The sequence below is a fragment of the Nannospalax galili genome, unplaced genomic scaffold (genome assembly GCF_000622305.1).
Source record: "Nannospalax galili isolate Female #2095 unplaced genomic scaffold, S.galili_v1.0 scaffold888, whole genome shotgun sequence".
NCBI lineage: Eukaryota > Metazoa > Chordata > Mammalia > Rodentia > Spalacidae > Nannospalax > Nannospalax galili.
In genome coordinates, this window is record NW_008357921.1 from 1,145,804 (window position 1) to 1,171,634 (window position 25,831).

General features: G+C 44.3%; 1 protein-coding gene across 1 annotated transcript; it reads left to right on the forward strand.

Moving 5' to 3' along the window:
- The first annotated feature begins 799 nt into the window (after positions 1 to 799).
- On the forward strand, positions 800 to 25,176 carry Tekt1 (tektin 1). Its single transcript, XM_008855644.1, has 8 exons — positions 800 to 877; positions 2,217 to 2,423; positions 6,387 to 6,552; positions 9,295 to 9,423; positions 9,858 to 10,001; positions 13,098 to 13,320; positions 23,694 to 23,890; positions 24,940 to 25,176. The coding sequence occupies exons 2-8, from the start codon at positions 2,234 to 2,236 to the stop codon at positions 25,145 to 25,147; spliced, it is 1,257 nt and encodes a 418-aa protein (XP_008853866.1). The 5' UTR covers positions 800 to 877; positions 2,217 to 2,233; the 3' UTR covers positions 25,148 to 25,176.
- Positions 25,177 to 25,831: the final 655 nt, after the last annotated feature.

Below are 25,831 nucleotides of genomic sequence, written 5' to 3' on the forward strand. Positions count from 1 at the left end.
AAGGGGTGTGCTGATTTCAGTTGTGGGGTTTCAGAGCCACCACCCCCAGCTCTTCACTGTTTTTATCTCATTGTCTTTAATCAGCTCTGAATTTTATGTCTCTTTATGTCACAGGACTCACTTTCATGATTACTTTCCATCATATAAATGGCTTTGTTTTTCCATTTCTCATAGTGGTGCAAAGTCTTTCAAAATACACGTGTTACTTGCAAAATGAGCATGCATGGCCATGTTAAAAATCAAGACGTTTCTACAGGGAGACCCTGTCTCAAAAGGACCAAAAAAAAAAAAAATAATCAAGAAGGCACAGAGTGGCTGAGTTCCAGAAGAGTATCTACAAACTTTTCAATGGCACTTTGACATGAGAAACAACTTTACTATTTTTATGTTGGGGAAAAGTTCATTCCTTTAGAGAATTTTACACCATGAAGGAGGATATCTGCTTCAAAATCCATTATTGCCCATACACCAGAAACACGCGTATACGTGTGTGTGTGTGTGTGTGTGTGTGTGTGTGTGTGTGTGTGTGTGTGTGGTGACTGTGCTGTGCACCTGAGAGTCCCAGACTCAGGGATCGGGACCCCGGCCACTCAGGATCAGACCGCCCAGCATCCACCCTCAGAGCTCCAAGCATATCCCTGGGTCTCCCTTGGCCCGCACCCACATTTGTGCCGCAGCAATTTTCCTGCCTGGGAGTGTGAGTGTGTACGTGTGTGTGGTGTTTTTTTGCGGAAGAACCCGCCCCCGTTGCCCAGGCGACGCGTCAGATCCCGGTTGCTATAGAGACCGCAGTTTCCCTCCTAGTTCTTCCAGAGCCTGGAGCTCCAGTTGGGGTAAGGAGGCCCCGACCCCAGTTTGTGTCCTTTGAGTCACTGAGGTAAGTGAACCCGAATCCACTTCCACTGACCCCTTATCCTACCCTCAGTCATGCTCTCTGGGATCAGCCTTGACTTAGGTCGCCTTTAAGGGCTACTCACACTTTTCCTGGAGACTTGGGCTACATCGCAGGGTCCCACACTCAGATAGACTTGGGACGGGTCGTAGGAGACACTGGGCTGGGAAGAAACGAGGAGATCTGGAGTGTCTGAGGGAGCTTCGTGGACCGAGGTGCTCAGCCTGGTCAAGGTCTGACCCCATCCTTGGGTATGAAGGCTTCAGATGCTCCAGGGACAGGTGCTAGGGCTGCAGGGGGCTGAGGGGGAGCCCTTCAGACCTCATCTTTGTGGAAGACAGTTGTCACCGTCCTTCAGAGCTGGAGGCCACATTTTGCTGTGTGGCTGTGGGCCTCCCCAGCTCCCTTCTCCTGGGCTCCCCTTTTTGATATTCTTTTTCTTTGTCCTGAGGAAGTTTTATATACTTTTATCAGCTGAACAGGCTCAAACCTCAGATGTTACATCTATTTATTCTTTAGAGAACACCTCTGGGTTCATGTGTTTGGCAGAATGTTATTGTATGATCCCATAAGCCATAAAATTCTGTGTTCCCCAAAAGATGTGAAGAATATTCATAACATTCTTGTGACAGTCCTAAAGGGTGATCAGCCCATGTATCTGAAGCAATAGAAGGTTTTGATATACACATGGCACACCGCACAGCAATGAGACTGAACACCCTAAAACTTTTAAACACTGCAGATGGCTCTTATGAACATAATGTTGAAGAAAAGGTATCAGATGCCAAAGAATACAGTGGAGGATTTCATTTATATTAAGTTCAAAACCAAACAAACTAATTAATTTGTAGCATTAAAGATCAGGTTAGTGAGCTGGGCACAGTGGCCTACACCTTTAACCCCAGCACTTGGGAGGCAGAGGCAGGCAGATCTCTGTGAAATCGAGGCCAGCTTGGTCTATGTAGGGAGTTCCAGGCCACCTGGGACTACAGGGAGTAGTCTCAAAACAAAACAAAAGAAAACAAAAAACAACCAAACCAAGGCAAAACAAAACAAAACAAAGCAAAGCAAAAAGATTAGGTTAGTGGTCACCCTGTGGGGGTGGGAGTGGTGACTGGGGACTGGAGATAGGTTTGAGATGTTGGTGACACTGGTTTCTTGATCTGGGTACTGGCTCACAAATATGCTTGGTTAAGATTATGATCTGTGCACTTTTCAGTATGAATGTCACATTTTGATGATGATAATGATGGTGGTGGTGGTGGTGGTGACAGACAGAATCCGTCGGTTTTATTTAATGCCAAAAAGCTCTGCATTTGATCAGGACTTTGGAAATCTCAAATGGCCAGACTACTGCAACCTCCACCCAAGTTCCTGCCCGCAGAGTGGTATGTTGCTAACAAGAGCCAGTACCACAGGGCGGAGGCCCAAAGGTCCCGATCTGAACGCTTGGTGGCAGAGAGCCAGAGGCTTGTGGATGAAATCGAAAAGACCACCCGGAAATCTCAAAGTGATGTGAACAAGAAACTTGGTAAGACAACATGCTTGGTATGTTTGTGACTATGTACTGAGGAGGCTTAATGTGTGCAGTGTGGCCATGTGTCATTCTTAAAGAATTGGAGCGGGGGCAGGAGTGGGGGCATGTTCATGCTACAGGTTCTGTGTTTGAGATTAGTGCCATGAGACAGACACAGTAACCCAGTCTGATTTTCAGCCCTCCATTGCTCAGTCACCAATTTGATCCACATTCATTGGAAGCTTGTATGGACCACACACTGTGACCACTGCATGAATGAGCAGACTCTGTGCTTTTTATGGGTTCCCACCTTGAAAAGGAGAAAGTTACAACATTCATTAATTAGAATATAACCATATAGGTGCTGGGTGAAGAGAATTAAGTTAGGAGTGGGACAGGCACTGGAGAAGTGGGAAAGTTCCTGGAGATAAACATTTGAGATGAGTGTTAAAGGAAGAGCAGTTAAAAAAAAACCATTTTATTATTTTTATTTTATGTTTATGAGTGTATGCCTGCATGTATGTGAGTGTACCCGTGTCGTGCAACACCGGGCGGAGGTCAGAGGAGGGCTTCAGGTTCCCCTGGAACTGGAATTGAGGACAGTTCGTAGCTGCCATGTGGGTGCTGGGAATCGAACCTGGGTGCTCTGCAAGAACAATCAGTGCTTTTAACTGCTGAGCCATCTCTCCAGGCCTGGAAGAACAGTTTTATCTTAACAATTCCATGCTTAAAAACAGTATTTAAGGAATGATGCTCTTAAATAAGTAAAATAAAAAATAAATGTAAAGTAGAATAGATAGCCATCAAGCAAACATTAGAATTTTATAAGCTAGAGCCCATGAACTTGGATGTCTTTAATGAGCAAGGAGGTAACAGGAGGATTAATGTAAGACAGGAGGGAGTGATGAGGACTGATGTTCAAACCTTAATGTCATTGCTTCATTGAGCAAATTAAAATTAATTAAAATTAAAATTAAGATTATTTTAAAATATTTTTATTGATTTGAGAATTTCATACAATGTATTTTGATCCTATTCAGACTCCCTCCCACCACTGCCCCCCAACCTCTCCCTCCTGCCTTGCTAACTCTCCAACTTCATGTCCATTATTATTTCTCTCTTTTATATTTTTTATTTATTTATTTTTATTTTATGTGTATGTGTGTATTGTCTGCATGTAGGTAAGTGCACCCATGTCATGCAATGCCTGGGAGGTCAGAAGAGGCTGTCGGACCCCCTGGGACTGGAATTATAGACAGTTGTTAGCTTCCATGTGGGTGCTGGGATTCGAACCCGGGTCTTCTGCAAGAACAACCAGTGTTCTTAACTACTGAGTCATCTTTCCAGCCCCGACTCTTTTATATTTTTAAATATTTCATTTATTATTTTTATGTGTATGAATGTTATTGCCTGAGTGTATGTAAGTACACCCACGTTGTGCAGTGCCTTCAGAGGGCAGGAGAAGGCGTCAGAGCCCCTGGAACTGGAGTTAGGGAGTTTGTTAGCTGCCATGTCCTGGGAACTGAACCTGGGTCCTCTGGAAGAGCAGTCAGTGCTCTTCACCGCTGAGCCATCCCTCCAGCGCCTGCACCAGTCTTATACATGCTGTCATAAGTGCTGTGGGTTCATATGTGCTACTCTCATTTATAACAGCATTAAAAGACATCAAGGTGCCTGCAAGATGGCTCAGCTGGTAAAGGTGCTTGCTGTGTAAGCCTGGCAACCCAAGTTCCATTCCTAGAATCCATGTCAGTGGAGGTCAGAAGAGGGCACTGGATTCCCTGGAACTGGAATTACGGCAATTGGAGCTGCCTGACACGGCTGCTGGGAACTGAACTCAGGTCCTCTGGAAGAGCAGCAAGTGCTTTTAACTGTTGTGTCATCTCTCCAGCCCCTGAAGTGGTTACTATAGTAACAATTTTACAATGTCTATCTTTCCTATAACATCATATAGTAAACCTCAAATATGCATAATTTAATCTTCTCTGAGAAATAAGTTATTTGAGCTGGGGAGATGGTTCAGTGGTAAGAACACTTGCTGTGCAAGCATGAGGATCTTAGTCCAGATGCCAAGAAGCCATGTAAAAAGCCAGGTGCTATGTTTAACTCCAGGGTTGCGGGGGAATGGAGACAGGATTGCTGGGGCTTGCTGGCCACCAGGATCAGTAAGAGACCCTGTCTCAAAGGAATAAGATAGAGAGATAGAACAGGACATGTATGTCCTTCTCCATGTGCACAATATGCGTACTCCCCGACACATGCAAATGTACCACGTGTATATACACACAATACAACACACATGTAAGTTATTTTACGGGAGAAGAAACTGGCAGCTATAAAATCAGTTACCTTATGAATTTAAGGTCCAAATGCTGAGCTGCTCTTTCTGAATTCATTATATAGTACATGGTTTTGCTTTTATAATCAGCTGTCTATGCTCAATAAATTTGCTTTTAGTTGAGTGTGGTGGTATCTACTTGTAATCCCAGCACTTGGGAGGCTGGAGGCAGGAGGATTGAAAGTTTAAGGCCAGCCCGAATTGCAGAGTGAGATCCTATCTCAAGTGAACAAACAAATTGCTTATCATAAAAAGAAAAGGAAACAAAAATGCAATAATAATAATTTCAAAAACAGAAAGTTCCATAAGAAATTTATCATTGTATAGCCCAGGACTCAAGTGTAAATGAAGATATATAGTCAAAAAATTTAAGTAGACAATAGTTATTATTTGACATAATGTTTATATAAATATAATACAAGATGGAAGGATCAGAAAAGTTGATTCAAAGTAAACAGGGGTGCTTGGGATATAGCTCAGTGGTACAGAGCTTCCCTAGCATGCTCAAGGCTCTGGGTTCAAAGTCCAGCACTGAAAAGCACAAATCATTCTTTCATCATGAAAAATCAACACAAAGCATTAAACTGGTGTTGAATAGTGACATGCACAAATGCCAGGAGAAATACCGGAAGTGTTGAAAGTCCTGCTCTTAAACATGGGCATAGGTAGGTGGAGTTAGAGAACCCGTAGACTTTAATGCTATTTGATTTTCCAAACAATATACATTTATGTCTTTGATAAAATTTAAAAGCTATGGAATTGAAAAGATAGTTCAGCATTTAAGGCTGCATACTCCTCATCTAGAGAACTCAAGTTCAGTTCCCAGTATCCAAGTAGGCAGCTCACAACTGCCTGTGAGTCCAGCTCCAGGGGTATCTGACACCTCTGTCTGCAGTCATGTACATATACCCCAATAATTAAAATGTAAAAATAGACCTTTAAGAAAATTAAAAAGTTATTATCCAGGGGTGGTGATACACACCTGTAATCCCAGTACTCATAAGCTGTGGCAAGAGGAACACAAATTAAGGCCAGCCTGGGCTACATAGTAAGACCTTATCCTAAATAAATAAAAAAGTAAATAAATAAGTGTAAAAGCAAAGGGAAATTGGGGAATTAAAGTTTAGAGTAATAAATATTTTGGTGAATGCAAGAAGAAATATCTTCCATTTAGCTAATAACGTTTATTTTTATTTATTTTGAGGTGGGGTCTCCTGTAGCCCAGACTGGTTTGTACAAGGATGACCTTGAATTTCTGATCCTCCTACTCTATCTCCCAACTTCCTAAATCACAGCCTTGTGTTACCACATCCACTTTATGCAGTGCTGGGGATGAATATGGCCTCATGCATGTTAGGCAGGCACTGTACCAACTGAGTTCCAACAAGTCCCCACTAGATCAACATTTATAAAGATGTCACAAGAAGCACAGCTCTAAGAAGAAAAGAGCTTATGTCAGGTAGTGTTACGAACGTCTTCAATGTTTTAATTTAAAAGTTGTCTGGGGCTGGAGTGTGGCTCAGGGGTGGAATACTTGCTTAAGTAAGAGGTCTGGGTTCCATCCTTAGTATAACACTCAGACACAAGGTTGACTCCTTCTGGAGCAAATTAACCCTGTGTAACTTCTCTTTGTGCTTCAGAACAGAGACTCGAGGAAGTCAGGTTCTGGAAGAAGGAGTTAGATGACAAACTTGAACAGCTCATGCATGAAACGGATGGCCTACTCATGTACAAAACCCACCTGGAAAAGGCCCTGGAGAGCTTTAAAGAGCCACTGTGCATCTCTGAGAGGTGCCTGGCCTACAGGTACATCATCTGCTGTAAGAAACACGATGCTAAACAGCAAAAGCTGTTTGTGCAAGACTGTGGGTTAAGTTAAGTAGGCAAAGGAGCAGGTGTTCTTTCAGAACTGGGATGACCCCAGGATGCCCATGGTGTCGGCGGTGGTTGACACCTAATCTCTGTTGTCTTCTAACTTGACATAAGTTCGGACTAGGTTTGACCATACCCAAAGATTACTGAATAACATTAAGTTTAAAAGTTTATTTTTCTGTCACATTTGAGGAGTCTAGAGATGACTAGTTTCTCTTGGCATGGTGTACCACACCTCTAGGTGCCAGGCTTCTCCTATTTTTTGCCCCACTGTATGTGAGTTTTGATCCCTATGCTACCTCATGATTTGAGATGGAACCCTAAGACCCCCACATTCTGTCTACATTCCCAGCAAATAGGAATAATGAGTTTGGTATTCACCAGCTCCTTGTATCTGCATCCCACTGAGCAGAACATAATCTTACAGCCACACAAGTAGGAATTGGGAAATGGTTGTCTTTATTTGGGCTGTGCAGCCCGGTGCTCAGCTAAAGTATCAGGGTTTATTTCCGTAGAAGAAGGTGAAAAAGGCACTACTGTAGCTATTGGGAGACACAAGCCTTCTGTGACACACAGAGCTCCCTGTGATGAAGAGAGATGGACAGCCCTGTGCTCATTGTTTCCCTCTGTAAATCCAGGAGTATTTTCTTTCTTCTGAGGTGATGCTGATTTCCAGACCTATGAGGGGGTGAACTTGGAAGTGCTGAGTCATGTGTTGCATCGTGTCTGCCCTCATCTTAGCCCCAACTCAGTACAGCAAGCAAGTGGTGACCCCCAGCTAGATTCAGAGAGCGTGTAAAGACAAGGGAAGTGGCAGCTGCAACCTGGAGTGCTCAGCCTAAGCCTGAGCCTAATTATAATGCAGACATGATGAGCATATGCTATGTGCTACTGCTGGAGGGTCTGCTTTCTATCACCTTGGGTCCTTGGCACATCCTAGGAAGTACCAGAAGTTATCCCCAATTAACAGAAGAGGCGATCAAGACAAAGATGTTACATAATATACCTCAGGTCACACAGCAAGTGGCCAGGGGAGGCCCTTCTCTCCCTACCCCCAGCTCCAGCCCATGTATTATCAAGTGAAATAGAGAAAAAAAAAGTATCTGGCCTGGTGTGGTGGCACATGCTTGTAATCCCAGCATTCAGGAGGCAGAGGCAGGTAGATTTCTGTGAGATAGAGGCCACCTTGGTCTACATAGTGAATTCCAGGCTAACTGGGGCCATAGTGAGACCCTATCTCAGAACAAACAAACAAAACAACAATAACAAAAACAGTATCTGGGAGCAGGATGAGTTTGGGGAGTGGTACAGCTAGTGGTTAGCGGCATATGTAGTGCCCAGCCTGTGGCACTGGGTAAACTACTTAAATGCGTAGAGACTCAGTTGCCTCATCTGTATTTTCAAAGATTAAGTGGAAGAGCTAGTGATATAGCTCAGCCGTAGAGCATTTGGCTAGTGTGCTTCAGATTCTGGGTTCCATTCAAAGCACTAGGAAAAAAAAAGGTTAAGTGTATAAAAATCTCAACACAGTACCTATCATATAGTGAGTGTTCACTGGTGGGAGTAATCTTAATATCAATATTTTTAAAATTTAATTCAATTAATTAATTAATTAATTTTTAAATTTTTTGTCTTTATTGAGACAGGGTCTCCCTGTAGCCCCAGCTGTCCTGGAACCCCCAACATAGACCGTGCTGGTCTTAACCTCACAAAGATCTGCCTGCCTCTGCCTCCCAAGTGCTAGGATTAAAGGCGTGCACCACCACACCCGGCTGTTTATTATTTTTATTTTATGTGTATGAGTGTATTGCCTGCATGTATGTGAGTGCATCCATGTTGTGCAATGCTGTGGAGGTCAGACGAGGGCTTCAGATTCTCCAGGTACTGGAGTTAAGGACGGTTTGTAGCTGCCATGTGGATGCTGGGAATCGAACCTGGGTCCTCTGCAAGAGCAGTCAGTGCTCTTAACCACTGAAGCATTTCTCCAGCCCAATATCAGTATTTTTAATAACATTTTTATTAAAAACATTTTATGTGTGTAAGTTTTGCCTATATGTAGGTGCACCATGTGCATGCAATGCTTGTGCAGGCCAGAAGAGGGCGTTGAATCCTTCAGAACTGGAGTTACAGATGGTTTTCAGCTGCCATGTGGATGCTGGGAACCAAACATGAGTCCTCTGAAAGAGCAGCCAGTGCTCTTAACCACTGAATCATCTCTGTAGCTTCTAGTTATTAATATCTTAATAAAACCTTTTTTTCCGGATTCAAGATTAGGATCAAGGCAAGAAATACCTGCCTTTCAAACTCTGAGTCAAAAGACAGTGTTTCCAGTGAATAGGTAAGAAAGGATAGGTTTCAGAGCAGATGGACAGATTAAGGAGGAAGGAGTGGCAAGCTGACGGAGGCCTGAAGTCCCAGCACTTGAGGCTGAGGCAGGAGGATTGGGAGCTGCAGGCCAGCCTGGGATACATAGCAAGACACTGTCTCAAAACAAGCCAAACCAACCAAACAACCAACCAACCAACCAACCAACCAACCAACCAGCTGAGGAAGCATGGAGGAAGTTTATTTGGCAGTTTTTCAAGCCTCCCATCAATGGTTTCTATTTGTGTTTTGGGTGTTTTGAAGTGGCACAGACACGAAGTACTACCCCACACCCCTACCTCTCCCCACCAGGGATAAGCGTGTGGGCATCGACCTGGTGCATGACCAGGTGGAGCAGGAGCTGCTGAAGGAGGCTGAGATCATCCGAGGCGTCATGGCCCTGCTGACACGCACCATGGAGGAGGTATCTGAGCAGATCAGGTACCTTGGACCCCACCTGAGTACGGGGAGAGGCTTTCACTCCAACACAGGGCTCCATGTTCAGAGGAACTAGGTCTAACACTCCCACAGTCTGTGTCAGCAGGTAGCCCTAAGGCGACACCTGCTACCTCCATCTAGTGGTAGGCGGGGTCTGGCCAGATTTCATAAGGGGTGACAAACATTGCTCATTGCTTCCAGGCTGACCCCTCAATACAGTTTGAAAAGGGGGATCTTAAAGCCTAGGCTTGGCCATGCCGTTTTGTAACCAAGCATCAAGTGGCACATGTGTGCACTGGGGGGATGGGGAAGTAGGGTGGAGGTGTGGTCACCCTAAAAGGACCTAGTTTCAGTGTCATTTTCCAGGGCCTCCTGTGATCCTGTAGGTGCCACCCAGCTTTTCCTGTGGAAGAAACCCAGTTTGCCTCTTCCTTCAGGCTAAACCGCTCTGCCAAATACAGTCTGGAAAAGGATTTGAAGGACAAGTTTATGGCCTTGACCATTGATGACATCTGCTTCTCACTCAACAATAACTCACCAAATATAAAATATTCTGAGAACGCCATGAGAATTGAACCCAAGTGAGTGGGGCCCTGAGAGTGGCATAGGTGGTGCTGGGAATGCTCTGGGTCCCCTCAGTCTGACAGGATCAGGGGGACATCCTGCAGTCACCCACAGCCAGGAGGCTTTGGTCAAGGCAGACCCTGAGTGGCTCTCCCTGCCTCTGCCCAGGACCTCCTCTCACTTTAAGAAAGATTGATACACTATGTCCAAGGAGTTACAGTGTATTTATTTATTTATATTTTAAAAACTGAAAGACTCTGCCGGGTGTGGTGGCGCATGCCTTTAATCCCAGCACTCGGGAGGCAGAGACAGGTGGATGTCTGTGAGTTCAAGGCCAGCCTGGTCTACATAGTGAGTTCCAGGACAGCTGGGGCTATAGGGAGACCCTGTCTCAAAATGACCAAAAAAAAAAAAAAAGTGAAAGAGTCTAAAACTATTATGAAGGGTTAATTAATAATTTCCCACAATTGTCCTTTTGCAGTCTCACCTTGAGATAACCAGTTCCCTGCAGGTTCATATAAACATATGTACATCTAACAATCAAATCCGTTTAGTTTGGTTTGCAAAAATATGTACCTTTTGTGTAACATCTAACTTGCATTTTAAAATAGTGGGTTTTTTTTTTTAACATTTATTTATGTATGTATGCTCATGTGCATGTGGAGGTCAGAGGGCAACTTGTGGTAGTTGGTTCTCTCGACCATGTGGGTACTAGGGATTGAACTCAGGTCATTAGGCTTGGTGGCAAGGAAATTTATCTCCTGAGTCATCTCACTGGGCCCCTAACTTGCATTTTCAACTAGTATTCCATCACAGCACTAACTCATTCGAATTTAATTTTTTAAATTAAATATACATACAGAAAAGTGCATGAATAATAAACACACAGCTCAGTGATGATCATTGTATTAGTTAGACAGAAAGCTGAAGTGCCCCCCTTGTTTAGCCTCTTAACACAATAATTGTTTATTATTGCATGGTCTTGGGTGGGTTGAGAGGCCAGGCACCACTTAGCTGGTACCCTGGCTTATGGTCTCCTCAGGTGGAAGTCAGGCTGGGGCTGGTTCTGCCCTACGTGAAGGCTTGACTGTGGAGGGGTTCACTTCCAAGGTAGCTTGTGTCGTGCTGTAGGTCTTAGTTCCTAGCCATGTGTGAGCTTCTCTAAGGGGCTGTATCACAACATGGCAGCCGGCTTCTCCCATCCTATCATGAAAGAGACAAGGGTGGAGGAAGAGGGGGGGAACGTAAGACAGAAGCCATGGTGGTTTTCATACCTGAATCTCAAAATTGGCATCTCATCTTTCTACTCATGAGAATCAAGTTGGCAAAGTCATCCCATCCCCAAGGAGACAGGATCACTGAAGACTAGCTCAGAGGCTGCCTTTCATCACAAAGCAGGCAGTTCTCAGGCAGTCACCAGGCAGGAGTGAAAGATCCACCCCCCCACCACCACAGAAACCCTCCCTGACCCTCCTTGTTTTGAAATGTATTTTTTATATGTATGAGTGTTTTGTCTGCATGCATGTGAGTGTACCGTGTGTGCAATGTCCGTGGATGCTAGAAGAGGGTATTGGATCCCCTGGAACTAGAGTTATGGATGGTTGTTAGCCACCATGTGGGTGCTGGGAACTGAACTCAGGTCCTCTGCAGGAGCATCCAGTGCTCTTAACCACTGAGCTGTCTCTCCAGCCCTTGTTTTTTTCTTCTTCTTCTCAGTCTCTGTGTCTTTGTTTTTATCTCAACTCCTTCTCTCCTGTAGATTCCTCCTCCTCCTCCTTCTTCTTTTTTTCTTAGAGTCTTTCTACATAACCCAGGTTGGCTTTGAACTCGAGATCTGCCTCATCTTTTTTCTGTTCTCTTGTGATCAATCCTTTTTTCTTCTCCCCAAAGGTAGACCTCTCTTGACTTTTTCTAATAGTGTTGTTTGCCTGCTTTTCATTTATTTATTTATTTTTATTTTATGTGTGTGAGTATTTACCTGCATGTATTTAAGTGCACCATGTGTGTGCAATGACCATGGAGACCAGAAGAGGGCATCAGATACCCTGGAATTGGAGTTATAAATGGTTGTTAGCTGCCATGTGGGTGCTGGGAATTGAACCCAGGTCCTCTGTAAGAGCAGCCAGTGCTCTTAACCTCTGAGCCATCTCTCTGGCCTCGTGCCCACTTTTTATTAAATAACATCATATACCCTGTGTTGCATGTGTCTGGTTTCTTTCAAATAACAATTTTTTTGAGATTCACTGAGGCTGTTAGTAGTTCCTCATCAAAATAGCGATCTGTTCATGCATGTCTTTGTGTTGCATGGAATTCTAGTGGCTTCCTCTGTTAGTGTGTTATAATCTGTTACTTTACTATTGTTATTTATGTTGATGTCTATTGTCTCTAGCTGTGTGATTTAGGCTAGACTTTTCTCTCTCTCTCTCTTTTTGAGACAGGGTCTCCCTGTAGCCCCAGCTGGCCTGGAACTCACTATGGAGACCAAGCTTGTTCGTATCTCACAGAGATCTGCCTTCCTCTGCCTCCCGAGTGCTGGGATCAAAAATATGTGCCACCACTCCCAACTCTGAACCTGTTTTCTGCTGTGTGAAATGGAGCTTATAAAAATAGCTTAGTAGGGGGCTGAAGAGAGGACTCAGAGGTTAAGACCACTAGCCGCTCTTGAAGAGGACTTGGGTTTGAATCCCAGCACCTATTTGGTGGCTAACCACCATCTGTAACTCCAGTTCCAGGGGAATCCAACACTCTCTTCTGACCTCCATGGACATTGAATGACATAGATGCACTTGCACACATGCAGGCAATACACTCATACACATAAAATAAAAATAATAAAAAATTTTTAAAAAGTAGCTTAGGTGGCCTTGTGAGGATAAAATGAGGTGATGTCTTTAAGGTGCCAGCACAGTGTCAGGCAGAAACACCAGAGGTTTCCAAAGATATTGCCATTGACCAAACTCTTTTGGCTCTGCCCAGTGACAGGAAAACATTATAGGTACTTGTTGGGGTGGAGGCAGGCTTAGCTTCCAGTAGATTCTCAGCTGTGCCCCTGCCCTCACCCCTGCTCCAGCCCTGATACGCTGTGGTAAATTAGTAGATGGCTTGTGTTTCAGTTCCGTGAGTCTGGAGGACTGGCTAGACTTTTCTAACACCAACGTGGAGAAGGCAGACAAACAGCGGAACAACTCAATGGCACTGAAGACCCTGGTAGATTGCATTCTGTCACAGACAGCCAACGACCTGCGTAGGCAGTGCGACGTGGTAGACACGGCTTTCGAGAACGGGCTGAAGGAGACCAAGGATGCCAGGGACAAGTTGGCTGATCATTTGGCCAAGGTGAGGTCTCTGGGAACACACCCAGTCCAGGGGGTATCACCATGGAAACATGAATGCCTGCTCTGTGCCCCTGTGGACACTCACTCTGCAGAGGACAGAGCCCAGAGGCAGGAAACAGGAGGCTTGGGGGTCTAGCAAAACTTTGTGTCTGGCTGTATGATCCTAGACTTTCTCAGCCTCGGATCCTTCTCCTGTGACATATGGAGGATGACTCTGGACTCCCATGAGTCAATGCACACAGTTTCTCCAAACCAACTACTGCTCTGGCTCTTGGGCCCATAGTCCAAGTGATCCAGTGGTGAGCTGGTGAACTTTTGCCCATAGTCCAAGTGATCCAGTGGTGAGCTGGTGAACTTTTGCCATTCCCTCAAAGTCTCTGAGGTATAGAATATGCAGATTTCTGTGGTGCAAATATTCCCACTGTGGTCCATTTCAAGCTCACCGTTAAAAAACTGGTTGGCAGAGTCACTGAATATTTAACCATGAGAGGCCACATGAGCCGGCTTCAGCTCACCTTCCTTACCAGGAGTTAGGGTCCGGAGCATGTGTGGCCAGTCTTCAGGCTAAGTAAGCTCAGGGATGTGGAGAAGTAGGGTCTAGCAGGACAGAGCTGCATTTTGAACTTAAGATGGAACCCAAGTCCCAGCCTGGTGGCAGGTAAGCTGGAGACTTAACGCAGATCCTTTAATCTCCCAGTGCCCCTTGTCCCAGCTGTAGCCTGGGCTTCATGACAGTTTACTGCTGCTGAGAGAAGCAGGGGCTCTAGGGCAGCTGTGCCTAGTGGAACTACAATGCAAGCCACGTGTGCCACCTTGTTTTCTAGTAGTCACTTTCAGAACGATAACGAGAATCAGGTGAAATCAGTTTTATAATGTTTTATCTAACTTTCAATGCCAATGTATTTCAGCATGTTATCATCCGATTTATTATATATTAAAAAAATAACTATTTGGAACTGGGGAAATGGCTCGGTGGGGAAAGGACCTGAGTTTGGACCTCCAGCACCCATGTGAAAAGTTGGGCATGAAGGAACATGCCAGTAACCCTGTGCCCGGAGGCTGGACACAAGTGGATCCTGAGGGCTGCTGGCCAGCTGGTCGAGCTGAAAGGATGAGCTCCAGGTTTGCTGAGAGACTCTGTCTCAAAAAATGAGGAGGAGAGGGGCTGGAGAGATGGCTCAACAGTTAGGAACACTGACTGTTCTTGCAGATAGACCCAGGTTCAAATCCCAGTACCCACATGGCAGCTAACAATGGTCTGTAACTCAGTTCCAGGGGCTCCGACAGCCTCTTCTGTCCTCCACGGGCACTGAATGACACGGGTGCACTTACCTACATGCAGGCAATACACACATACTCTAAAAATAATAAATAAAATATTTTTTTTAAAAATGAGGAGAGCAATAGGGGAGACACCTAATGTTGACTCTGGCCTCCACATGTGCACACGGGGGCATGTGCGCTTGCACACACATACTTAACATGCACACACGCGCACTACACACATCTTCAAAATCTAAGGTATACAATCTCTTAGTATCTGTCCTAGTTTTCTTTCTATTGCTGTATGAAAAACACTGACCAATGGAGAGGAAAGGGTTCATTTTACCTTACATCTCCCAGGTGACAGTTCGTTACTGAGGGAACTCAGGGCAGGAACTTGGAGACAGGAGCCGAAGCACAGACTATGGAGGAATGCTGCTAACTGGCTTGCTCCCCTCGCTTGCTCCTCTTGGTCTGCTTTCTGCTCAGGGCAGGTACCATTCACAATGGGCTGGGGCCGCCCACATCACTCAACATTCAAGAAAATGCTCCATAGATATGGCCACAGGCTAATCCAATGGAGGAAATTCCTTAATTGATGGTCCCTCTACCCAGCTGCAGCTATCCAGCACGGTATCCACAGAACTTTGGTTCCAGGACTGCAACTTCCCCCTCCCTCCCCCCGGCAGGGGGAGTACCTAAATCCATGGTGCTCCAATCCCTTGTAGGAAATAGTGTAGCATTCACATAGATCCTTTACACATCCTCCTGTGTACCCTAAATCATCTCTAGATGACATATAACACCACAATGCACATGCTATGTAGTTAGTTGTCATAGTGTATTGTTTAGGGAATGATGACAAGAAAAAGTCTGCATGTTCAGTACTGGTGCAGACAGGTTTTGGATATTTTACACCTGAAGTTGGAGCGGTAGATGCAGAACCCGAGGATGGGGGGTGGGGCAGCGAGGGTGAAATGGGGTCTGGCTGATTGTTGTTTGACACTAGCAGTACATCTTACAAGCCTTAGTGGCTTCATGTAACCAATGTTAGTGTAGCCCGAGGGAACCTCTGTCTCTTTCCTTTTATGTGGAAGAGTACATGTGAGGTTCCTGTGAGGGGAATAGGCTGAGATGCTGTGGCCACAGATCAGATGGAACCCTGAAAGGAACCAAAATTTTATCTGAAATTGTTTTAATATTTGGAACACTGTGGTCCAAGAGACAGAAAATATATGGGGAGCTAAGTGGTTCAAGTTCAAAGGCATTGACAAGTTCATGGGAAACCATTTTGCTCTCTTCAGAGCCAAAAATTTCAAGAGCTAATGAAGACATAGCCACCTAGGGGCTGGAGAGGTGGCTCAGCTGTTTAAGAGCATTGGCTGCTCTCTCAGAGGACCGGGGTTTGATTCCCAGCACCAATATGCAATCAGCAGCTCCAGTTCCAGGGGATCCAACACCCTCTTCTGACCTCCATGGGCATTACATGACTGGGTGCACTTATACACATGCAGGCAATACATTCATACACATACAATAAAAAATAATAAATAAAATATTAAAAAGGACATAGCTCTGGAATATGGGTGAAATGTGAACAGAAGATTGAGGGAGTGGAGTTTGGATAAATCCAGGCTTCTCCACCCCCTTTGGAATTCCCAAACCTGGGTTCCCTGAAGAAAGTGGTACACTCTGCTTTCATCTGGCCAGAGGCCTCCTGGTTAGGAAGAGACTCTGCAAGCTGAAAAGACAATTTCCAGCCCTCATTTAGTTTGCAATGAGACAATTGTTTTCTTCCTGGACAAAACATGTTTAAGCCTCAGAAAGATTTACAAGTAAGTTACAAAGTGTTTAACAATAGGCCAGCAAAATTTTTCTATATAAGAACAAACAGTAAATATTATAGGCATTGTGGGCCAAGAGGCAAAATCAATGACATGTTGGTATTTATGTAGTAAGAAGGAAAACAAAATTTCCATAAAGTCTTCATTGACAAAAATTCAGTCATCATCATCATCATCATCGTCGTCATGGATGGAGCATAGTTTTAAATACTAGGCCACTAATAAGAAGGAAAGAATTCTTTTGCAGGAAGGAAAACATCTTGCTTTGTTTAGATGTCAAGTTAGTATGTCCTAGACACTTTTGCAAGTATTCATCTGCTCATGCTGTTCTGTAATGAGATGTTGTGTAATTCATCTAAAGATATCTTTTCATTCAGATCAATACTGCCAGGTGATGCCAAAATGTATACATCAATGATTTTAACTGACTGTATTCATTTCTTGGGAAGCACTTATGGAATGCTGTCAGCGTCTTCTGATGTTTGCCTTTTAGATCAATCACTTCCAGTTGAAGATGGAGAACTTCATTGCATAGTTAAGGGAACTTTGAAATATGAACATTTCGGGGCTAAAGGGGTGGCTCAGTGGTTAAGAGCACTGGCCGCTCTTGTTAAGGACCCAGGTTCAGTTCCTGGTGGCTGTCTGTAACTTCAGTTCCAGGGGACTCAATGCCCTCTTCTGGCCTCTTTGGGCATTGCACATACAAGGTGCACTTACATCTGTGAAGGCAAAACAGTCATACATATAAAATAAAAATATGAACATTTCCTTTGACTTGCTTTGAGATCTGAAACACACTGTTGAACTTTGGAAAATAGCACAGGAAAGGAATCTATCTGCTTTCACTTGACAGTGCAGGAAGCACGGAGAGCAGCTCCACGGCAAGTGGAGCTCAGTCATGCTGGCTGTTGACCCAACGTCACTCCATCCTAAGCTTTGCATCTTAGTATTGTCATGCCTCAAAAGTTTAGGCTGGATTCATGGAGAAATGTTATCAAGTCTGCATCAGAATCTAATTTCTAGAAACATGAGAATCTGGCCTTAGTGGTTGAGGGCACTTCTTATGCAGAAAAAGTTAAGTGAGGACCCTGGGCTAACATAAAAGAACTTAGAAACTGCCAAGCTACTGAACTGCTCAGTGGTAGAGGATGCAGAACATTCAGCAGCTGTTTCTAACAAAATGGTCAGGACTGAGAGCTAATGATGCTCACTATAGATAATGTTTGCTCAATACCTCAGGACAGATTCAGATATTTCATGCGTGTGTAGTGCATGTGTGCGTGTGTGTGCACATGTGGAGGCCAGAGGTCAATTTTGAGTGTCTTCCTCCATTGATCTCGAATTTACCTTCTGAGACGTCTTTCACTGAACCCAAAGCTCGCCAATTCAGCCAGACTGTCTGATCTGGTGAGCTCCAGGGATACTCTTGTCTCTGCTCCCTGACTGCCCCCACTAGCACTGAGCTATAGATGTACTCTGCCACTCCTGGCTTCTACATGGGTCCTGGGGATACGAACTCAGGTCCCCATGTTTGTATGGCAGGTACTTCACTGAGCTCTCTCTCTAGCCCTTACAGAGTACCTTCTGATGAACAATACAATGACTAACAATGGGCTTTAAATAACTTACATTTTTCCAGGTTCTGTAAACTTTTTTTGCCAAGCCCTTTTTTGCTTAACACATATTTGTATACAACTTGATTCTACTTCAGGTTGTGTTGAATTGGCATTTTCTCAACATTGTGTGTATATGTGTGTACGCACGTGTGAGCCAGGGGTTGACATCAGATGTCTCCCTCTTTACACTTCACCTTATTCTTTGAAACAGTCTTTCACTGAACTTGGAGCTTGCCAATTTGGTCAGACTGGCTGGTTGGCTGACCATTGAATTCCAGGGAATCCTCCTGCCTCTGTGACCTCCCTAGTACGGGCATTACAGACATGCATGGCTGACTGAGTTCTGCTTTTATGTGGGTGCTGGGAATCTGAACTCAGGTCCTCATGCTTGCTTGGCGCTCTGCCATTGAGCCTTCTCCTCAGCCCCTTTCACGACTTGTTAAAAATAGTAATTTCATGTGGAGTATTTGTAGAGGCTAATTTGTCATAATCACTTCACTTTGTTATAGTCACTGAGCATTCGCATTTCCAGTAAACAACACTGACAACATTGGAACAGCTGTCAACACATTAAGAGCAGAAGAAAACCATTTCAAATAATTTCCCCAGTTTTAAAAACTTGATTATTGATTTTATTCTCTATGCCCTCAGGTAATTTCGAGCAATGATTTTGCAGAAAGAATAATGACCTTAAACAAGTTTATATTCTCTGGACACGCTTCCTTTAGTGGCTGCAGTCAAACATGATTTAATTAACTGGTAAATGGCTTTCCTTGTTTGGTTCGTAAATGGACTGCTTGGAAATTTAATTTGATTGCAGCCTCATTTTCACTTCCAGACACCCTGCAGTGGTGAGATTTTCTAATTTTCCTCATCATTGCTTTGCTGGGAATTGAGAATATTGTGACAAGTGATCGGTCTCTATCAGTGTAGAGCGTTGCCCTTTCACACAGCTGCAGTGTCACTACTTAATAAACGCAATGGCTCGACACCAAATTCATTAGCAAAACCTGCCTTCCACCCGGACCTTAAGCACAACATGCAAAGCTCAGCTTTCTTGTTTAACATGATGTATACGCACTATACCATGGTCCCCTCCAAAATTCATGCTGAAACTCACTCCCCAGTGGAACAGTCTTAAGAGGTGGGGCCTTTAGCAGCTGATCCTCAGGGTGGATAAAGGGACGAGTAGAAGCAGGCAGACCTTTTGCCCTTCTGCTCTCCAGAGAGAGTTTGTGCCTCATCAGACACCCATCTGCCTGCTGCTTGAATTCCAGAACTGTGAGGAATACATTTCTGCTTCTATTCATCCCCCGGTTTCAGGCACTTTAAAGTGGCAGCAGGAAGGGACTAAGATGCACTGGTAATAAAACAGTGAAATGAGATGTGACTATCTGGTGAGAGGTGGCTGGAAAGCCATCAAGCTGAAACCAGCTCCCTGCGATTGATGGCACTCTGGGCAATGGTGCAAAGCAATGGTAGCAGCACACAGTCCGTTGAAACTCCTGAACTCTGCCCTCTGTCGTCAAAAGTGGTCATAAAGAAAACAATAGCATGGCTGTGCCCAGTACGATGTTATTTATGGACATGAAATATTCTTTTGAAGTATTCCATGACATGAAATATTCTTTTGATTTTTTCAAAATATAAAACTTAAAAATTAATTAATTTACTTTATTTTTCATATGTACGAATTTTTGCCTGCATGTAAGTGCACCCATGTCATGCAATACTAGTGGGGACCAGAAGAGGGTGTCCAATCCCCTGGAACTGGAGTTACAGATGGCTGTTAGCCATGATGTGGGTGCTGCAAACCGAACTGGGGTCCTCTGCAAGAAGAGCTAGTGCACTTAACCACTGTGCTATCTCTCCAGCCCAGACACTGGCATCCTATTTCATTGTTTTCTTACTGGTGTCTTAGTCCCTTCCTGCTGTTATTTAAAGATACTTGAAACTGGGGAATCAATAAGGGGCAGAAATTGATTCCTCATGCTTCAGGAGGCTGAGGGAGTTCAAGGTCAAACAGGTGTTTATTGATTTGCTTTTAAATTTTGATTTTTGTTGTGCTAGGAAAGTGCTCTGCCACTGAGGTAACCCTCTACTCCCCACACATATGTTTATAGCAGGTTCTTGTTTATTATTTATTTTGTGTGTCTGAGATGTACATGCATGTGTGTGTATATGCATGAGGAGGGCAGAGGTCTCTGTCACGTGTCTGTTTCAATCACTTTCTACCTGTATATTTGGGTTTCTGAGAAGGGACTCACTATGTAGCACTGGTTTCCACCTTATATTTTAGGACAGGACCTCTTACTGAACCCAGAGTTTACTGATTCATCTTGACTGACTGGCTTGAAAGTTCCTGGGATTCTCTTGTCTCTCTCCATAAACAGGCTTTTAAGGCAATGAAAGCTATTCTGTATGATATTGTAATGGTGGATATATGCACGTGTCTGCTTCGCAAAGCCCATAGAATATACAAAAAAGAACCTATTATAAACTATGGGCCTTGGTTAATGAGCTTATATCAACATTGGTTCACCAATCATGATGAAGGTATAGAAGTAATGCAAGATGGTAGCCAACAAACAGAGGATGGGGAGGAGGAGGATTATGGGAATGCTCCACCTTCTGGTTAATTTTTCTGCAAATCTAAAACTGCTCTAATTTCAGTTTGTACAAAAACAGATGACAAACTATATTTAGTCCCTGGGAAAGTTTGCTTACTACTGGAAGTTATGTTTAAAGAATTTCTGTATTTCTAATTTTTAATATATTTTTATGCGCATGAGTGTTTTGCCTGCATGTACGTAAATGCACCTGTGTATGCAAAGCTGACAAAAGCCAGAAGGCATTGGATCCCCTGGAAGTGGAGTTGTGCATGGTTGTTAGCCATCATGAGGGTGCTGGAAAGGCAAATCCAAGTCCTCTGCAAGAGCAGCCAGTGGTCTTAACAGCTGAGCTAATTCTCCAGCCCCAAGAATTTCTGTATTTAGCCAGGTATAGTGTGGTACATGCCTATAATCCCAGTACTTAGGAGACAGAGGCAAGAGAATATGGAATTCTAGGGCAACCTCAACTATATGAGACACTAGCTAAAACACATAAATTAAAAAAATCTCTGTATTTACAGGACATGGTGGTGCATGCCTTTAATCCCAGCATTCGGGAGGCAGAGGCGGAGGTAGGCAGATCTCTGTGAGATCAAGGCCAGCCTGGTCTACACAGCAAGTTCCAGGCCAGTTGGGGCTACAAGGAGACCCTGTCTCAAAACTGCTCCCCCAATCCATGTATTTAAAAATATGTAATTAAATATTTGATTTAGTGTCATGATCTTAAGTTGAAATTTTATTTATTTTTACACTATTTATTTGTTATGTGCGTGCTTTCATTCATTTGTGTGCATGTGGAGACCAGAGGATAACTTGTGGATCTTGGTCATTTCCTTTCACAATGTGGGTTTCAGGAACTGAATTCAGGTCCTCTGCCTTGGTGGCAAACATCTTTACTCTCTGAGCCATCTCACTGGCCCTGAAATTTTATTTTGAAGACAGCATTAGAACATCTAGGAGAACTTAAGATTCATGTTTCTAACTCATTAGGTTGATAGAAGACTTTGTTTATTAAGATAATTCAAGTATATACATATATGTCAATTTATAAATGCTACTCTAAATAGACATTTAGGTTTTAGCTAATGTAGAGGTAACTATCAATTAAAATTAAGTGAAGGTGATTAGTATTTGCTAAATTCAAAATAGAATAATATCTATAGAGGAAGATTAAGAATTTGAAGAAACAGCTTCAGAAAATCAAGTGCAATATGTAGTCATTTGGTGTCTAATCTGAATATGCCAACTTTATTTTTGTGTATGAGTGCTATGTCTGTGTGCTTGTAAGTGCATCCATGTTGTATGGTGCCTGTGGAGGTCAGAAGAGGGCATTGGATTCCCTGGAACTGAAGTTATGGATGGTTTTTAAGCTGCCATGTGGGTGCTGGAACTTGAACTTGTGTCCTACGCTAGAACAACTAGTGCTCTTGACCTCTGAGCCATCTCTCCAGCCCCATGAATAAGCCAACTCTTAAAATATAGATGACTGGAAATTTGAACAGTAGATATTAGATGCTAGTAAGGAATCGCTCTCTCTCTTTTGGTGTGATAAACATGTTGTAGTAATGTTAGATGAAAAACTGAGTCCTTAGAGTTTAACAACGTATACTCAAGTATTTGAGTCTAAAATGATATAATAGTTAGGATTTGCTTTAAAATAGCTAGGCTGATAGGCGGTGGGGGGTGGTGGTGAAACAGGATTGGCTGTCTGTTGGTCACTGTTCAAACTAATGTAGGCACACAAGGTCCACTATTCTACCCATTCTTCATTATGTGTGGAAATTTTCTTGATGCAAAATTAAAAAAAAACTTAGGGAAAATTGTTTTTTGTCAGTGCTGGGTACTGAATGCAGGGCTTTACATATGCTAGGCAAGTGTTGTACATTGATCCACCCTCATAACCCTTATGAAATACTAATCTAAGAAAACTGAGTAATTTATAAGTGTCTTTCTGTGTGCACAGTCACTCTCAAAATACCAATAAAGGGGCTGGGTAGTTAGCTCAGTTAGTAAAGGGCTTGCCTTGCAAGCATAAGAACCCGAGATTGATCTTAAATAAAAGCAAGTGTGGTGATATGTGCTCATAATCCAAGTGCTGGGGAAGTGGGAGGTGGACACAGGTGGATCCCTGGAGCTTGCTGGCCAGTCAGCCTCACCTGCTTGGTGAGTTTCAGGCCAATAGGAAGACCCTGTCTAAAAAAAATATAAAGGTGAACAGCTCCTGAAGCATGGTACCCAAGACTGACCTGTGACTTGCATGTGCACCTATACACACATGAACATACAAGCACACATGCACACACTGCCAAGAAGGCTCAGATGGCATCATCACGCTTCCCTAGAATCCCTAGTGATAGAATTGGTGCTTGAGGGGGCCTACAAGGAAAGAAGAGAGATTTCTATTCCCTATAAAAGGCACATTGTACCTGAATAGACAGATAGCTTTGAGCAATAGTGTGAACCATTCCTTGGCTGTCATAAAGTGCTCTATCAAAATTAACTTAGTGTCTATTATGGCTAGGAAGGCATGGCATAGTGGCAGGAGCAGGAGGCTGGGGAAACTGGGGTGGGGGTGAGGGGAGGAGAGAGAACAGGAAGTGGAGTGAGGCTATAAACCCTCAAAGCTTGACCCAAGTGAAGTACTTCCTCCCTCAAGATTCCATTTCCTAAAGGTTCTAGAACCTTCCCCAACAGCACCCCAAACTGGGGACAAGGTATTCAAATACATGAGCCTATGCAAGATGTTTCTCATTCAAATCACCACACTGGCCAAGCTTTTGCTGAGGACAGTCTTAGGGAACTCACACAGTCTGTGGGTGATGAGGCAATGATGGTCAGTCAGGTCCATTCTTTCTCTTGGTCCCGTGGTCTGGTGAGCATCCCTGCTTTGGGGAAGAGCAATCAGACTCTCAGGGATTCTGCTTAGGTGAAAATGTGAGGTCTGCCCTTCCGAATGTGCATGATCATGACAGCCCTGCCTCATGCCATTGAGCTCCAAGGAGCACAACCTGGCCTCACCTATGCCAATCCTTTTCCCAGGTTATGGAAGAGATTGCTTCCCAGGAGAAAAACATCATGGTTCTTGAAAAAGCCATTACTGATCAAGAAGGTCCTGCCAAGGTGGCTCACACACGCCTAGAGACCAGGACACACCGGCCCAATGTGGAGCTGTGTCGTGATGTTGCTCAGTACCGGCTGATCAAGGAGGTGCAAGAGATCAACTATAATGTTTCCAGGTGGGCCAGCAGCTGCTGGGGCAGGACTCCAGCTTGGATTGCAAGTAGAAGCGAGGCATAGGGTGATGCTGACTCTGTAATGTTGAAAGGTTGCCCTCCTACAGACCAGACCCACTAATTTCAGTCGAAGCTGCTGCCAGGTGTGAAACAAATCCCAATCCCAAGAAACTTGGCTAAAATCCAAATCCAGATGTTTATTGTTTTGTTTCATTTTGTTTTTCAACAGGGTCTCCCTAATCCCAGTCTTCCTGGAAGTCACTATGTGGACCTGGCTGGCCTCAATCTCACAGAGATCCACCTGCCTCTTCCTCCTGAGGGCTGGGATTAAAGGCTCAAGCCACCATGCCCAGCCTAATCCAGATGTCTAGATAAAACATGCTGTCTTAAAAAATATTTTATTTATTATTTATGTATATAAGTGTATTGTCTGCATGAGTGTAAGTGCACCTGTGTCATGCAATGCCCACAGAGGTCAGAAGAGTGTGTCTAATCCCCTGGAACTGGAATTACAGATGGTTGTTAGCTGCCATGTGGGTGCTGGGACTCGATTCCAGGTCCTCTTCAAGAGTAGCCAGTGCTTTGAACTGCTGAGCCATCTCTCCAGCCCCCAAACCTACTGTCTTAAATACTGGCTTTCTTTCTTTTCTGACAGTGCTGGAAATAAAAGCCCAGGCCTTGCACATGCTATGCAAGCTCAGCTCACTATATCCATAAATCTTGTTATTTTGAGACCAGGTCTTGCTAAGTAGTTCTGGCTGGCCTTGAGCTTACTGTGTAGCCCGGGCTGGCTTCTAGCTCATCGTCCTCTCCTCTCTGCATCTTGAGTGCCAGGATTACAGGTGTATACCACTGTATCTAGCATATATTGACCTTGCACAACAGTGCCTATGTTATAAACCTGGCTGTGTCCTCCAGTAGGAAGCTCTGTCTTGAGGAGCAGAGGGAAGAGCACTATCAATTTGACTTCTACATTGAATACTCAGGTACCTCTCCCCTGCCCCACCTCCACACAACGAGAGCAATGATTCCCCATGTTCTCCTTCTCCCAGGTTGAAGGAAACCCTAGCTCAGGCTCAGATAGAGCTGAAGGCACTGTACCGCAGGCAGCTGGCCCTGCAGGAAGAGATCCAGGTCAAGGAGAACACCATCTATATTGACGAGGTGCTGTGTATGCAGATGAGGAAGTCCATCCCCCCTCGAGATGGTGACAACAAAGTGGGTTGGGGTGGGGGCAGCTGCCCTGAGGCCATCTGCTAATAGTAGGAAGTGTTCAGATTCTCATTAAACCATGCCATACAACACAGTAGCACAGAACTCTCATTGCAGGTGGGCAGAACTTTGAACAGCATGCCACTGCCTCTTGGCTGGGCATCCCAGGCCTTCTGGGCCATGGGATCTAGGGGGACAATGTTCTTTTCCACTGCAGCTGTTGGTGAGGTGGGCATTTCACAATTCAATGCTATGTATCAGCACTGGCCACTGGAATATTACAGAACTTGGGGTCAGAGAAGAGCGCCACTGAGGATCTATTCCAGTTGAGTGGTTAGGCTGGATTCTCTACCCAAAGTGTGTCCCTCTTCCTCATGGGATCTCAACATCCCTTTACCCTAGAAAGCAATATGAGGACCAGATACCTCCCCTGATATCACTTCCTAGCCGTCCAAAGCAAATGTATTCAAGACTCAAAAATACAGATGAAAAAGAGGTGGCTGGGGATTGGTCTCCCCTTCTCCTGCATGAAGAGAACACAGGGCCAAAGGGACTCCCAGCTCTTTAAAGTTCAGTCTAATGGCTGGGTAGGAGGAGCGGGTGAACAGAATCACTGGTATCTGGGGTTATGAGGCCAAAGGCAATGTCCATGGCTCAGAGACTGGGGGACGGTTCCAGGCGTAGCAGCAGCTGTGCGTGTCTGCCGCGGGATGTACACAGTGTGTGTGTGTG

What these genes read in the sequence shown, in the direction of transcription:
- Tekt1 (XM_008855644.1), top strand. Translation starts at nt 2,234, where the DNA reads ATGGCCAGACTACTGCAACCTCCACCCAAGTTCCTGCCCGCAGAGTGG. An exon ending in GCCATGAGAATTGAACCCAA is followed by an intron (nt 10,002 to 13,097) that starts GTGAGTGGGGCC and finishes CTTGTGTTTCAG; the next exon opens with TTCCGTGAGTCTGGAGGACT. An exon ending in ATCAACTATAATGTTTCCAG is followed by an intron (nt 23,891 to 24,939) that starts GTGGGCCAGCAG and finishes TCCTTCTCCCAG; the next exon opens with GTTGAAGGAAACCCTAGCTC.